This window comes from Schistocerca serialis, chromosome 2 (genome assembly GCF_023864345.2).
Source record: "Schistocerca serialis cubense isolate TAMUIC-IGC-003099 chromosome 2, iqSchSeri2.2, whole genome shotgun sequence".
Classification (NCBI taxonomy): domain Eukaryota; kingdom Metazoa; phylum Arthropoda; class Insecta; order Orthoptera; family Acrididae; genus Schistocerca; species Schistocerca serialis.
Window position 1 is genome coordinate 357,046,080 of NC_064639.1, and position 16,745 is coordinate 357,062,824.

Consider the following 16,745-nt stretch of genomic DNA (forward strand, 5'->3'; position numbering starts at 1 on the left):
ATCACTAACTCAGGGCACTTTTCCTGAGAGATTGAAATTCGCCATTGTTAAGCCCTCTGTAGGAAAGATGACAGAATAGATGACAGTAACTACCGTCCCATTTCACTACTCACATCATTATCCAAATTTTTTGATAATGTGATATATTGCAGAACAGTGTCTCACCTGAACAGCAATAATATACTCAGCAAACACTGTTTGGATTTCAGAAGAGTTACTCAACTGAGAATGCCATTTACATGCTCAGTCACCAAATTTTACAACCATTAAATAACAAAATAGCGTCAGTTGGTATTTTGTGTGGCTTATCCAAAGCATTTTATTGTGGGAATCACAATATTCTCCGAGGTCGGCCGAGGTTTTATGGAACTAATGGTATAGCCAACCAATGCTTACTGTCATATCTAACCAAAAGAATGCTGAAATTTGTATTTAATAACTCAGACAATGTAATTAGGGGAGATTCTTCTGACTGGGGAGAGTCCAAGTCTCAATCTTAGATCCACTATTGTCGCTCATATATGTAAACGGCCCTCCGTCTAATACACAACAAGCAGCATTAGTTCTTTTTGCGGATGACGCGAGTACTGTTATCAATCCAAGCATACAAACAGCAACAGAAGGAATAGTGAATAATGTTAAAAATACTATTGAGTGATTTTCTGAGAATGGTCTCGCACTCAGTTTCAAAATGAAGGAAGTTATTCAGTTCTGGTTACCTCACATGACCTTTCAGTGCAGGAGGTGATCTATAATTTTGTACTGTAGACTTTTTTTGAAAAGCCATTTATTTGCCAAGGTCACTATGTTAACACCATTACTGGATTACTAATTTCTGGAGTATGTACTGACATCCTCATATCTATAAAAAGAAAATATGTCGAGATTACACCAACAGTCAGAAAATAAAAAATATAGTAGGGCATACACAAAAGCTCAATGAAGAAAATTACATGCCCATAAAATTGGACAGTAGTAGTTACATGATTAATACCTCTAATAAGTAATTGTCTTTGTTTTTAAAAAAAGAACATACCACAAAAATCGAGGCATTACAATGACAACCGAAGTATTTTGTCGTAAAGTATGTACAACTTTGGCTACACTTGGAACGAACAAGACAGATACATGCCACGTCTTGCCGCTCAGTGGTGTAAGGCCATGTTGGCTGCGACAGAGTACTAGCGACAGAATTTGGAATATAGCGGGAGCTACTGCTGAGAGGCGCCACCACATGCTGGTCTGCACTGTTTGACATCAATTACAACTAATGTAACACGGCCACTCTTTTGTTTAACATTGATATTAATAGAAGAAGTGTAAAAATCAAATCAGAATACACCATATAATAATAACGGCGAAGTTCACACAAATTCTATAAAAATAAACAGAATGCTGTAAATTGTCATGGATGGCTGCCTACATTACCAAATAAAAATTGGACAATTTGTGACGTAACGATGACATAACAGATTATACAGGGTGATTCAAAAATGCATGTAAATATTTCAAGGGTGTATTTGTGAGGTAAATATAAGACAAAAATGTTCTATACAATTTTTCCATACTTGGCTTATTACAGAGTTATGAACAAAACAGGATAATACATTCAATACAACGTAAGGTATTTAATTCCCAGAGTTCACAGTTTAATTACAGTGCATTTGGACTAACAACGCAAACTGATAAATAAACGTGACGTAACAAACTGAAACAATTCCTCGCGAACACTGTATTAATTTAGGTCCTGTTGATTGAACTACAGCAATGCACAATAACTAAGGAAAATTGAAGCATTTTACAGACTGTACTGTACTGTACTGTATTTGCACAAATCTTAATGCAATGCATGTTCAAAATGCTGTCCCTGAACTTGCAGACAGACCCGTGCTCGTCGCATCAATGATATCTGCACATTACACAGTCCGTTCAACTCTCCACGAATAATTTCACAACCACCTTCAATTCTTTGTTGTAGCACTTCTCTGTTCGGTACTGCAGAAGAATACACCAATGTCTTTAGTCGGCCCCATAAATAAAAGTCTAAAGGGTTCAGGTCAGGTGATCTGGCTGGCCAAGCAATTGGTCCTCCGCGACCTATCCATCGATGTGGATACGCAGAATTGAGGTACGCCCTTACGTTGCGGCTGTAATGGGCGGGAGCACCATCGTGCATAAACCACATGGTGGCTCGTGTTGCAAGAGGGACATCCTGTAACAATCCAGGCAATTCTCCCTCCAAAAATTCGCAGTACGCGTGCCCATTCAGCCTTGGAGGCAGAACATGAGGTCCGAGTAAGTAATTCCCCACAATCCCACACCAAATGTTTATGGAGAATTGATGTTGATATCCACGCACAATTCTCGCGCCAGGATTCTCGACAGCCCACTGGTGCATATTATGCGAATTGATTACACCCGCACGAGTAAACATGGTCTCATCTGTGAATAATATCCGCCGAATGAACATTGGATCATTCAAATGACGCTCTTGTAACCACTGGCAGAATTGCTGACGGCGAGGATAGTCTTCAGGTGTCAATTCGTGCACTTTTTGCAGGTGAAATGGATGCAACTGTTGTCTCCGAAGCAGCCGCCATACAGTAGATTGTGGAAGTCGTACAGCTGCACTAATTTGTCTCGTACTGATAGATGGATCTTGGTCTACCAGGTCCAAAACATGTTCCTCGACGTTCACTGCATGCTCAAGTGGTCGACCTGAATGTGGCCCAGGACGAATGCCATACTCCCGCATACGTCTGTCCACAGATACAAACGTCTGATGACTTGGTAACCGTCTTCCTGGAAACAGCTCACTGTACCTTCGTCTTGCTGCAAGTGCATTTCCATCTGCTGCACCATACACAAGGTGCATATCAGCATACTCACTGTTTGAGTACATCATGTGCACGAAACCTTTAGCCTTCCGACGATGAATGAACGACAGGACGTACTTTTCCGTTACCAACAACATCAGCGCCATCTTCCGTACAGTAGGAGTAAACATCACGTGCAAACAAAAACAAACACTATTCATGCAGTTTCGAATCAACTGTTGGGAGATACGTATGTGAATTACGTACCAGAATATGGCATCCTGCTGCTTGCACTGCCGTCGTTTTGATACGGACATGACTTTCGTATTTAACGATAACTCTGGAATTAAACGTTTATGAAAAAACATTTATAGAACATTTTTGTCTTATATTTACCTCACAAATACACCCTTAAAATATTTACATGCATTTTTGAATCACCCTGTATACATTAACAAGTTCATGCCATATAACACACGTAACAGAAATAGGTTTAGAGGAAAGCTACACAGTCGAAACTTACAGACTTATGAAATAGGATTTGACCTTATTGGTTGGTTTCGCTGCAACCGAAAGATGAAAATTAAAAATTTTGTAATAGAATATCGTAAAACAAGCCCCCACACTATGTGGGATTCTAACGTAAAATATAGTGCACGTATAAAATGTTTATTATATGTGCTAATATAAAACTACACATAAAAACCTTTTATTTTTATATTTTTTTATATTTACATCAATGTGCCATCACTGAATGAGTAAAACTGGAGTTGGCTTATAGCAATTAGACACCATCTCTGAGGTTACATAATAAGACTACTTATGACGGAAGTTGACATAAGTTACACTTATCAGCTGACTAAGTTGTATAAACAGCAGTGGTATCTTGCTTTCATATCCTACATCAATCAGCATAAAGACAAAATTACTTAATTTAGATCTAATAATGCTGTGACCATGCGTTTCGATTGTGTAGTTCATGATACTCTGTTTGAAGAACTCATGTTTTATGGAATTGAAATTGATGGCTTTACTCACAGCCAGTCTGAATCATACTTGAAAAACAGAATGCAAAAGGTAATGCTGAATGATTCAGAGAGTGTCGGAAAGATAGAACATTTGAGAGAAAAAAAAAAGAAAAAAAAAGGTAGAGGGGTCACGAAGGTGTCCCATAGGGCTCAATTTTGAGTCCATTCCTATTCCTTATACATGTGAATGACCTGCAATTTAACATTCAACAAGCAAAATCGGTATATTTTGCAGACGATACCAACGTTGTAGTAAATCTCATTAGAGAAACCGAAAGAAGAGTTAGTAAATGATACTCCCAAAGAATTATTAAGTAGTTCAGCGAAAATAGACTCTCCCAAAATTTTGAAAAAAATCATTACATTCAGTTCTGTGCAACAAATAGAGTCATACCAACAATTGATGTAGCACATGAGCAGAAGTCAGTGAACAGAGTAGAATGCTCCAAATTTTCTGGTGTAGATAGTGATGAGAACATGAACTGGGAGAAGCGTATTACAGACATTTCCATACAATTAAATTCAGCTACTTTCTCTCTTCGCATAATTGCTAATGCTGGAACAAACGTATCAGGCTCCATAGGTATCTTGCATATTTCCACTCAACAATGTCGTACATAATTATTTTCTGCGGTAAGTCAACACTTAGAAAGAAAGTACTGATTGCACAAAAGCGAGCAGTAAGAATAATATGTGGTGTTCACTTCCAGACGTGATGTAGATACATCTTCAAGAAGCTAGCTATTTTAACTGCGCCGTCACAATACGTATTTTCGCTAATGAAATTCGTCGGAGGTAATCCATCACAGTTTGAGAACAACAGTGAAAAACATATCTACAGCGCTAGAGTAAAAAATAACCTAAGTTACCCTTTGCTAAAGCTGTCAGTGGCTCAAAGTGGAGGTCAATATGCAACAATAAAAATTGTTAGACATGTCTGATAGGAAGCGATGTAAGTTTTAATTGTAATTAAAATCATTTCTCCTGGACAACTCCTTCTATTCCAGTGAAGAATTTCTGCTTTAAAAGTGGTAGCGAAAAAAAGAAACACAACTTGTTTTTACGTGTAGTTGCATGAGTAGGTATAAAATGACAATGTGTTCGTTACTGTTTGAACTAGCTCGTTCCACGTCCTTTCGATAAAAGAATCGCCGAAATTATCTGTGGAACATGTAACTCACGAGTGTGACTTCGCTCGACGCCACAGAAGTTCCGACGCACGGACGAAAGGAACGTTTCAGAAAGGTGAGAGCAGTCTGTGGACCCCGTGCGTCTTCCATGCGGCATCTGCACGACGCCGTTTGGTAGAGGGCGACACAATAGATAGTCAGCATCGAGCCGTCTTCTGCGCCTCATCATGGAGTAGTGGCACTGTTTCTCCTCACCTGTTACCTTACCAGCTGCAACTAGAGTAGTGATGTTTTCGTGTCAGCACTTGGCAGCATTTCAGCCCGGCGTGCCTGCGCCGTGTTGCAGGAGTGGCTGCGCGTGTCGCGGGTGGAGCTGGACCGCAACCCGCCGCTGTGCCGCGAGCTGCGAGACTTCCTGACCAAGGTGTCCGGCTGCGGGCCGCCCTATCAGCAGTGGTGCGCCGAGCTGCGCCAGGAGCACCCCGCCCTCGTGAGTAGCGCCGCCTGTAGTCTGAGCCAACTGTCACCCTACCTTCACGCACTTAAGTAGAACATCGGCGCTTGTAATATGATCTGCGGCACTGTCGCCAGAGCTGGTCGTTGTCGTCAGCACGGACACGAGGAAGTCAGCGTCTGTAGGGACTAGGGTTGCCAGATTAAATTAACAAAATTACCGAACATTGCCTGGCGAAAGGATTTGCTGACCTGAGGGCTGAGGGTGGAAACGATAAACGCCTAGTAAACTCTAAAAATTGTATCTGTTATTAGTAATTACAGTCTTGGATACATTTTTGTTACCTTTAACTTACGGTAAAAGTTGCTTGTTATAAACTTTAAATTACAACGAATGTATAATTCTGCATTTGCCATATCAACACTCAGTTTGATTCATGTGGCTGACGACTATTTCCACATAGGCATTGATTGCTTCATGGAACCGCCATTATTCACTTTGTGGATATAAGCACTTGACTTTGTAATTGTTCCAAATGCAGCACCGTCGGCTGGCAACAGACACTAAATTGTTACTGGCATGATTTTGCAAATAAAGAAACAAATTAATAATATAAATGGCATTCTAGGAGAACCGAACCACTCACACTTCGGTTCCGAACACCGAACACCGGGTTGAAATACCGAATACTTGGGCAAAAAACCTAATACCTGGTAACCTGAGATCATAACGCCTGACTGCAATCTGGTATTAGGTAGTCCTCTTTCCTGCCCGCCCCCCCCCCCCCCCGCCCTCCCTACCTTCACCTACATTAGCGTTTAACTAAACTAAACTGAACAATGAAAAAGATTTTCTTTTAAAGCTTTTATTTTTGACATGGGCAACGGCCCTGACGCAGTGGCTACACCGGTTTCCGTGCGATCACCGAAGTTAAGCGCTGTCGGGCGTGGTGGCCATTTTTCGGGGTGCACTCAGCCTCGTGATGCCAATTGAGGAGCTACTCGACCGAGTAGTAGCGGCTTCGGTCACGAATACCATCATAACGACCGGGAGAGCGGTGTGCTGACCCCACGCCCCTCCTATCCGCATCCTCCCTGAGGATGGTCCGGCTAGGCCACTCGTGGCCTGAAGATGAAGTGCTTTATTTTTGAAATGACGAAAGATACACAGTATTTAGTTTTCATATGTGCTTTATTAAATCACGGACTAGTGAGTTATCAGGCGCTACTGTTTCTAAGAACCTTTTCATAGCCTGATAAAGCAGGTCCCAATGCGGCGTGACTGCTAACTAAAGCTCCCCCTCGGGGAAGAATGCTAACTGTCCACATTGGCGATAGGCGATGTTACGAAACATGCTTCCACTCCACTATTACTATCCCCAGCGACACTTGGTTCACTCACATTGTGCTCCTCCATTTCAAGTCAACCAATAGTTGCTGTTTGTAAATCACTTGAATGTCGAACTTTTTACTTCCGAACAGGCAGAAACTGGAAGATTTCAAACTGCCGATGCTTTGTGGCTGATGACTGCCATTATAATTACAATATTAATAATAACGATGTTAATAATAATAACTATAATAACAATAATACTTTGTAGGTCTTACGGGATTGTAGTTACTCATAGTTGCTATTCTTTTGTGTTGTCAATTAGTTCGTTTGTATTTTGCGAACTGAATAATGAAATAATTTTTCGTCCATTACAAGAACTATCTATAAGCTAAAGAAGACGTTATCATAAATATAGCACTCAGGGTGTACATGTCTCAATTTTACTGTTATAGATGCATGGTACAAAGTAAATTTGTGGTGGGATGACGATTTGAGGAAGATGTTGTTCATACAGGGTGGTTATTATTAAACTTTAACTACTTGAGAGGGACCCCCATCAAAAAGGAGTATGTAGGACAATGAGAATTTGTTGCAACATTTACAAGGACATGCTGAAGATAAATAACGAATAAATCACTAAAATAAACACGTATTAATTTCCACATGAGAGCGTAATGCTTGTTAATCATGTACCATATTTACGTTCGAGGTTACAGACATTGTTCAACGTGACGCTCATCTGCACCCACGACAGCCTGGAACCGCACTAGACGCACCATTTCGCAAACTGTTCGCAGCACTTTTCGAACGGGGGACCATAGAATGTTCACCTGCCGTGACACAGCCGGTGCACCGCTTGAAGACAGCACATGGCTTCCAGCATTCCCAGCCACGGCTACAGTAATAACTGGTGACGCAATTGGCAGTCGGCCGCTCCGAGGAGCAGTTCACAAATCTCTAGTTAATTCGAAGTTATCTCTCCAGTTAATTCGAAGCTATGAATCATCTCTTTCAACGCCGGTGCGGAAAGAGGGCCCTCAGTACTCCTTTAATGCGTCGATAGTCGCAAGTCGCATCAGCTCTATAGCTATTGGTTTGATAAAATAGCTTTACGAGTAAGGCGCTGCTCACCTTGTCCGGACTCATGGTGACTGTCTGCAACTGCAATTCACACTGATGCTTGTGTTTCAACCCTAAATCGCCGTACCATCACCGGCGCCTAGCGGCAAGTCATGACTAACACTAATAGCAACGCAAATCCTGCAGCGCACAGTCTGAACATCATTCCCAAAAGTTGGGTACCCATACGGTAAACACTTGTTTGTCCACACTGGCTCAAGCAGCGAAAGTTTAAGTACAACTACCCTATGAACACATTCTCTACTGAAATTAGTTGCAAACACTCCATTACAGATAAAAAACGAATTACATGGATGTAAAGCCGATAAAATGCTTAACATAACCTCCATAATTCCTCTTTCACGTCTGTGTTTTGCTGAAAAAGGTTAATGATGCGACGAAAGCATTGTTTGATTACCTACCAAATGAAGTAAAATTTTGATAAGCAGCGTAGATAGGTTTAAATAAAAAAACCGCAAAAAGCTATTCGTGTCAATTGCTTAACGTTAATAGGCGATTATTTGGAATGTGTTTTGTTGATGTAATGCCTTTGTTTCGTTTTTATTGTGCTCATGAGTAAATGGATATCACGTACCGATGCATAAAAGTTAAGTATGACAGTAGCTTCTAGACTAAATGGTTCCACATCAGTGCAACAGGCTACACAAAAAGTTTGTGAAGCGTAACTTGAAAACTAAGTATTAGAGAAGTTGTAATATCTGTATTTACAGTCATAAGATGTTCTTACTATTACGGGATATTTGCACTGAGATGACAAAAGTCATGGGATATTCTCCTATTATAGTGTCGGATTGCATTTTGCCCGGTGTAGTGCAGCAACGCGACGTGGAATGGACTCAGTAAGTTTTTGGAAGTCCCCTGTAGAAATATTGAGCCGTGATGCCTCTATAGCCGTCTATAATTGCGAAAGTCCTGCCGGTGCAGGAGTTTGTGCACGAACTGACCTCTCGATTACGTCACATAAATGTTCGATGGGATTCATGTCGGGAGGCCTGCGTGGCCAAATTATTCACTCAAACTGTCCAAAATGTTCTTCGAGCCAATCGCGAATAATCGTGCCCTATGAGAACGCGCATTGTCATTCATAAATATGCTATCGTTGCTTGGGAACATGAGGCCCATGATGTTTTCCAGTGTCCAGGATCCAGCTGATATGATCGCGAGCCCAGAAGAGGCGCTGCAGGTGATATCGTGCTCTCAGCAAAGGCAATCGCGCCGGTCGTCTGCTGCCATACCCCAATGGCGCGAAATTTTGCCACATTGTTCTAACGGATACGTTCGTCGTACGTCCCGCGCTGAATTCTGCGGTTTCACGCAGTGTTACTTGTCTGTTAGCACTGACAACTCTACGCAAACGCCTCTGCTCTCGCTAGTTAAGTGAAGGCCGTCGGCCACTGCTTTGTCCGTGGTGAGAGTTAAAGTCTGAAATTTGGTATTCTGAGAACATCCTTAACACCTGCGGAACTCGGATTATTGAATTCACAAACGATTTCTGAAATGGAATAATGCATGTGTCTAATTCAAACTACCATTCCGTGCTCAGAGCCTATTAATTTCCGCCGTGCGACCATAATGACCTCAGACATCTTTTCACATGAATCACTTGAATACAAATGACAACTCCGCCAATGTACTGCCCTTTTTTACCTTTTGTACGCGATACTGCCGCCATATCTGTATATGTGCGTCTCATTGTCCCATGACTGTTGTCACCTCAGTTGCACGTACTCGCATTCAGAATAACTGTTCAACATAGGATGTTCGCTTTGCAGGCCCGTGACCCCGACCTCGACAGTGCGGATGACTTGGAGGAGACCGACCGAGAATATTGCCAGGTAGGACTGCATCAATTACGCATGCGCACCCCTTGTCCTCTGCCGCGAAAACGCAAACCGCATAGCTTTATCGCTGCACCTCAAGAGCATCCGAAATAACATACGTCCCCTCACGTATTCTCGTATGTACAGCAGTGCTGTTATTCTCCGTCCAGTGGCGAGTACTGAAAGATAAACGTAATTTTCCGATGTTCACTGCAGTAACTATAGGGTGGCAAACCGTCATGCCATCACCAATAATTCTTCGCTACAACATGTGCGCAGTTTTGCTTCTTCTCTGAAGGTAAGTACTTAACGAACACGATGCGAAATAGTGTTGTGACATACTACTGTGGACATATGGAATCTTCATTTGCAACAGCGTATCACATGTTTATCTAATCGTCTTACAGCATTCTCTGAGAGATGTTCCGTCTCAGCTCTGGCTTCACTATGGAATCACCATCTGCAAGCAAGAATCATATACTTCTCAAACAGTCTCAGAGGATCTTTTGAGAAATGTTTCCGTCTCAACTCTGACTTAACTACTATATCAGCTCATAACTAAGAGGATAAAATGCCAATTATTGCGTAAAAACGAATAAATACTTATCAGACCACCACTGAAGTTTTATAGCGACTGATCATTAACAGAAAGAATAACGACTGTAAAGTTAACGGTGGCACAGGTCCTCCTAGGTTGGAAATCTGAGTTTATAGGTGCAATAGTTCCACAAATGAAACCTTTTGCGTTATGAAGCGTCTCTCTCTCTCTCTCTCTCTCTCTCTCTCTCTCTCTCTCTCTCCCTGTTATTTAAAGTCTGAGATGTTTTAAATAAAAGTTTTCTCAGTAAGTCACGGTAAGGGGAGGATATAACTCCTAAAACTTGCTTTGTAACTACAATAACAAGAAAGTGATACCCCCAATGAGACGAAACTAACCTATATCTTTAGATTTAAAAATAAAAAACTGATGAAATTCCTGACATTTATAATCAGCGTTTAATTTCTAAATTATCTCTTGGAGCCGGAGACATCAAGTCAATGGAGCGACTGACGACATCGTTGTTCACCTACCCAACTTTTTAGTACAAAAATGTACGTGAAAGCTGGAAGAAATGACCGGTAAGTCAATCTCAGGGTGGTTCTGTTTCTGGTGATGAACAAATAACAAAAGTGCACTTAATGTGTCCGATTGTTATACCGCCAAACAATCCGTCCCCAATATTTTCTTTACGGCCTATGAAAAGATGCAGAAGTACACAAAAATTATCTTTATTTACATGAGACTCAAACATGACAAGTATTACGAAGTATAGAATTAGATATTACAATCATTTAAGTGCATTATCAGCACAACGAAACTTAACAGGCTTACGATACAACAACAGATCGAGAAAAGGTGCTTCTAGAAGCTTGGCCTATTAGTAAGAGTATCTGGCCATAAAACTTTACTTTGATTTGACAACATGGATTATTTTATAGATGAAGCGGAAACGAATTTACGTATCATCACAATTATTACATATATTTATTTCATTGTATGTTTTTTATAATTTCACGTACGATGCTGAAGTATTTTTCTTGGGTCTCATGCGGAACATTATAGCACCTCTCACGAAAAAATAGAGACTTCGTGCCTCAGCGTAGCCAGTTTTCCTAAGGAAGCTGAGTTAAACTAACAAACATTGTTGAGATTGACGTACATTTTTACGATTTCATAGTGAACATTGACAACGAAAAAGAATTGTGAATATTCTGCAACGTCTCATTATCTGACAGAATTTTCTCATCTCGAGAAATTAGAACGGGCGATTTACTTTTCACTCGATGAAAAAACTTTCAGTAGCCAAGATCACATGAATTAGATTTAATTTCTGACAACCGATTTCGACATATATGGTATCTTCTGGTCTGTAACATAATGTATTTAAACTGAATATATCTCCTATCATGATCCGTCAAGTAATATTTGAGAAAAATTTTTGTTTGACATTACAGCCGGCCGGGGTGGCCGAGCGGTTATAGGCGCTACAGTCTGGATCCGCGCGACCGCTACGGTCACAGGTTCGAATCCTGCCTCGGGCATGGATGTGTGTGATGTCCTTAGGTTAGTTATGTTTAAGTAGTTCTAAGTTCTAGGGGACTGATGACCTCAGCAGTTAAGTTCCATAGTGCTCAGAGCCATTTGAACCATTTTTTTGACATTACAAAAAATGGAAACGCAAACATACATTAGCATACATTCAAAGAATTTTTGTTCAAATACTTGTTCCCTTTGAGTTGGAACCTCATGCCACGTTGTCATTATGGTGGAAAAAATATAGCACATTATACAAAGATTTGTCAGAAATTAAGCGTTTTGCAGTTAAGAAGCACATCTTGCACCTGGCCATGTTCGCATACGTAGCGCTCACGGATGATTGTTGATTCTTAAAAATCAGAATATACCGTAAAATGCACATTTTGAGTTGCATCATATACCTCGTCTAAAGTGGATCCTCAGTCTATCGAACATATCACGCAAAGGCTAGCAGAAGAGCAAATGTGCATTTTACTGTGTATTATGACTTTGAAGAACTAACAATCATCCGTGAGCGCTATAAATGCGAACGTTGCCAGGTGCTCAAGGTGCTTTTCAACTGTAAATGTTTTATTTCTGACAAACTTTTAGGTATATAATGCGTACTGTATTTTCGCCGCTACGATGACAACATGGCATGAGGCTCTAACTCAGAATGAACAGGTTTTGTAACAAAACTTTTTTGAAGATATGTAAATGTACATTTTCCATTTCGATTTTTTTAATGTCAAATTTTTTTCTCAAATATTATGTCACAAATCATGATGCATTATAGTTCAGACCATAAGATCACAGTTGTTCATATTTGTCGATATCGGTTGTCAAAAATAAAGAAGAATTTGTGCAGTCTTGGCGATTGAAAGGCTTTTATCCCATCCTCTGGCCGTGTCTATGTGCTCTCCCTTTAGCTGTTGTATGTGACAGGTCAGCTTCTGAGGGAAGGAGAATTTCTTCAGCTTGGAGCTGAATAATCCTCCTAAATGGGTTGCGCCCGGAGCCTACATGGCTGACTCACAGGGCGAGAAATTTCCCATTCACGGCCAGTGTTTCCAACATCCATGGCAGATCAACTCCTAGAAATCCTACCAGAGAGAAATTTTGCACAGAAGCACTGTTAAAGGGAACAGGAAATGGCCTGCATTCTGATCCTAAACCATTCTGATCGGAGCGTTTGGGAGCCCGGGGAATCGAGGATCGCCTGTGGCTTTCGTGGGTTGTAGAAGCCGTATGCCTCTTGGGATGGAGGTGGTGTTTTCGTTGTGTAATTCTGCGGTCGGTAGTAATTGATCCTTCTTAATTAATTGGTACTGCAATGCGGAAGACTGATAGAATCCTAAACGTCTTTCCAGGCGCGCCCGTGGGTTTCTGCTCGGCCTCTTTTCCATTTTCTCGGCTAATGTTTCGGTCTACTTAGCGTGAACTTGTTCGGTAAAGGGAGAGACCTCAGAGCAGAGTGTTGAGACGGTGGCTTGGTTGACGTAGTCTTCGATAAGAGTGACGGAATTGGCTAGAATTGATTCATACCAATTGTCCGTGCAAATTTGCGTCATGAATGCAAGTGTTTTGTTTGTGACCCAGCTGTGTTCCGAAGATTTACGATTTGGAGTATTTATATCAAGTAAACGGCAAGTGCTGTTCACGACCGTATTTGATTTAGCTCTCAATCTGGACAGTAAAGTTGCTTGCTTGTCCGGTCCGGTGCCATCCGGGAGTTACACCTAATCAGAGATACACTCTAAGAAGCTTTTGCTTGTATATCCAGCGCGACATCAAAGAAATGTCTTTCCGGAGATTCAAAAATCTGGTATCTGTCTTGCCATGTTCATAATACATTCTGCAAAACACGAATACGTGGGAACACCGGCAGACACCGAACAAAAATTCAGCAGCTCTAAAAGATTGCTTTGGGGTGTGTTAACGTTTCGACACTGGCGTTTCTGCTATGACGCAGCTTCATTAAGAAGACAAGAGTGAGCAGTGTTGACTGCGCGCAGGACAGGAAACACTGTGACTCAGAGTTCACGGTACGGCTCCCCGCATGCTCGGCCAAGTTGTTCCTTACAAGCGGACCCTCCCACGGCGCAGTTCGCTTCCGGTGAATCAGTTTCCAGATTTTGCGTCGGAATGAATAGCGGCCACTGTTGCCCCTGCGTGTGGATCGAGCAATGGCGTGTGAAGGAAATGCACGCCTCCAGAGGAATGTGGTGAAATCTTCCAGCAAACTGTAATATACGAGGGAATAGCCAAAATGTTTTCATTATAACCTCGAAAAAATAAAGGTATGTACTCAATTTTTTGTTCGCCCGAAGTCGCGGTAGACATTGAAAGCCCCCTGTCACAGTAGCGGAGCCCGCTGCAACAAAATAAGGGGGGGGGGGGGGGGGGGGGGAGAGGGGGGGGGGGGCTAGCTTATCTCCGCTTTATCAACGGAGTACATATGCCCCACTAGGCACCTACTACCCTCCCCAATCATGTGCAATGTATTACATTTGAGCCTAGTTGGAAAAGGACGTGACCGAAACGTTTGCATTACAAATAAATTTATAGTAACTGGTTCAGTGTTTCTTATTAAAGTCAGTGTCCAATGTTTCTTTAGCAGTACAAATAATCTTTTGTCCATAATGAAATACTGTAGTAAGCGAGGAGCTAGCGAGCGGTAAGGCACTAGCCTACAAAACCGTAACACACAATCCAGAAAAGACTTTATTAAATAAAAAATTTTATTTCCTTTTCTGCCTTTTAAACACACGAACCTTAAAAATTGCAGTTAAATGTAAGAAAAACAGCAAAATAATTTAGCAATTGAAAATTGAGAAAATTTCAGATCATATTTAAAAAAATTTTACCAGTTCTCACTAAATATAAGAAAACAAGTGATTATACAATAACTGAAAAATTGAGAACGTTTCAGTTGACGTTTGGAAGCACTAGATAGCGTGAATCTCCCGTCAAATCAGTTTCAAATGGCACAGTATGAAATCAATACTTTACTAGAGCATACCATGAAGGGCTCAGTTAATACATGTTCCAAGAAAAAGTATACACTAGTAGCCAGTGCATCAATTGAGACCTATAAATCCAGCAAATGAGAAGATGGAGTGAGCAATCGTTAAACATAAGCTTGCCAAATCAAGAAAATGGAACTGAAACTCTTTAAGTAAAATGGAAATGGATCAGGCTGGTTGCATGAAAGAATATATTAATGAAATTTGAACTACAATGCCGACAAAGCATCCACAAAAACAACAAGCTGTTAAATTAATCCTGACTACAAAAGTTAAGCACACAAAGGCAGCAAGAATACTGACAAATTATAAAACCGAACACAAATCCTCCATACAAGAGCAAACAGACAGAAACCTTTAGCAACATATGTATGTTAGCGACCGGTAAGGCTTTAAAATGAAACGAAATTACCTCAAACCTAATATTCATTATATGATGATACCTGCAACCCAGGGAATACTTCCAAATGTTCATATAGTCTACTTGCTACTGTGCTCACCAAGCGAGTCCAACGGGCACCAGTGCCTGCAATTCTGTAATTCCACTTTGCATGTGAATTCTGTTGTCATAAATAGCAGATTAAGTTCAAGGACTGTCATCGACCAAATCTGACGGACGCTCTCCTGAGGCGTATAGGGTGACTGTATAGCAATGCCCACTCGTTCGAAATAACAGTTCTGCTCGTGGCATCCATGTCCCACATGACTGCCAGGACTTGCCGTTGGATGGCGACCCTCCTTCTATCGGTGGTAAACGACTGATAAGGAAACAGCATCAAGCACCAACTTGAGGTCGTATTTTAAGGAGAAAAAACGCACTAACGTGATATCAGCACCAGAAAACGATTCGGCGCGAGAAGTTGGACCGTAATTCTCATACTACGCAGTTATGATCATCAGAAGGCATAGCTTTAAACTTCGCGCGTACCAGGTGTTTGCCACTGGCTCCGCTCACTGCAGCTGCCTAATTCACCAGCTCGAAATTTCTCATTTTGTTTTCATTTTCATTTATTGTATGTTTAAATATCTGTTAGATAGTATTTTAAAACAGATCGTGCATATTTCATCATATTATAATACGATATTTTCCATTATACTGGCACATATTATTTACAGCGAAGAGAAAGTATAACAATATAGAAACTGCAAATTGGTTAGAAAAAGGAGGTCGCTAAGAAAAAAGGTAGAAACAAAAGGAAACAATGGCCGCCCATCACAGTCAGTAATCCGAAGGAAAAGTCTCGGAACTGCATAGAGCCTTCTTCTTTCTGTTTCACATTACAAGTTTTATATATAATATCATTATATATTAAGAGTTAGTGTCCTACATTAATTACTTTTTGAAGAGATAACCTTAGGTAACAATAGCCGATCATTGTTCACAGACTATTGTTACATACAGTTCAAGGACAATATTTAGTATAATGGTTTCTGTGATTTCCTTATAAGACGTGTCAGGAAGGCAGAGCTTGGAATGAGGTCATTGAATATGCATTTGTCCTTTGTTTATAAGTTTCTACGTAGCTGTGTTTGTATGTCTTTCTATCTCTAATATTATCCTATGTATCTGTGTAGTTTTGAAGCTACATTGTTTTGTGTGTTACCTTGGATTAGTGTGTATCTGCTTCATCTTCTGATTCACTGTATGATCTTTTCAAATGTTCAAATGTGTGTGAATTTTTAAGGGAGCAAACTGCTTAGATCATCGGCCCCTAGACTTACACACTACTTAAAGTAACCTAAACTGACTTATGCTAAGAACAACACACACACCCATGCCCGAGGGAGGACTCGAACCTCCAGCGGGAAGGGGCCGCGTAGTCAGTGACACGGCGCCTCTAACAGCGCGGCCACTACGCGCGCCTATGATTCTCTGTTATCACAGCTGTAATTTAGTGTTATTGTTATGTCTGGAATGAGTGCGGCGACTCTCCTGCGTATTC

The 16,745-nt window shown here is 41.0% G+C and overlaps 1 protein-coding gene across 1 annotated transcript in view; it reads left to right on the forward strand.

Moving 5' to 3' along the window:
- Positions 1–16,745, forward strand: part of LOC126455984 (uncharacterized) — a gene marked incomplete at its 3' end in the record, with an annotated part of 1,226,620 nt that overhangs the window by 708,913 nt on the left and 500,962 nt on the right. The window contains exons 33-34 of the mRNA XM_050091741.1: positions 5,321–5,464; positions 9,673–9,735. Coding sequence (XP_049947698.1) covers positions 5,321–5,464; positions 9,673–9,735 — 207 coding nt within the window. The remainder of the gene's footprint in view (positions 1–5,320; positions 5,465–9,672; positions 9,736–16,745) is intronic.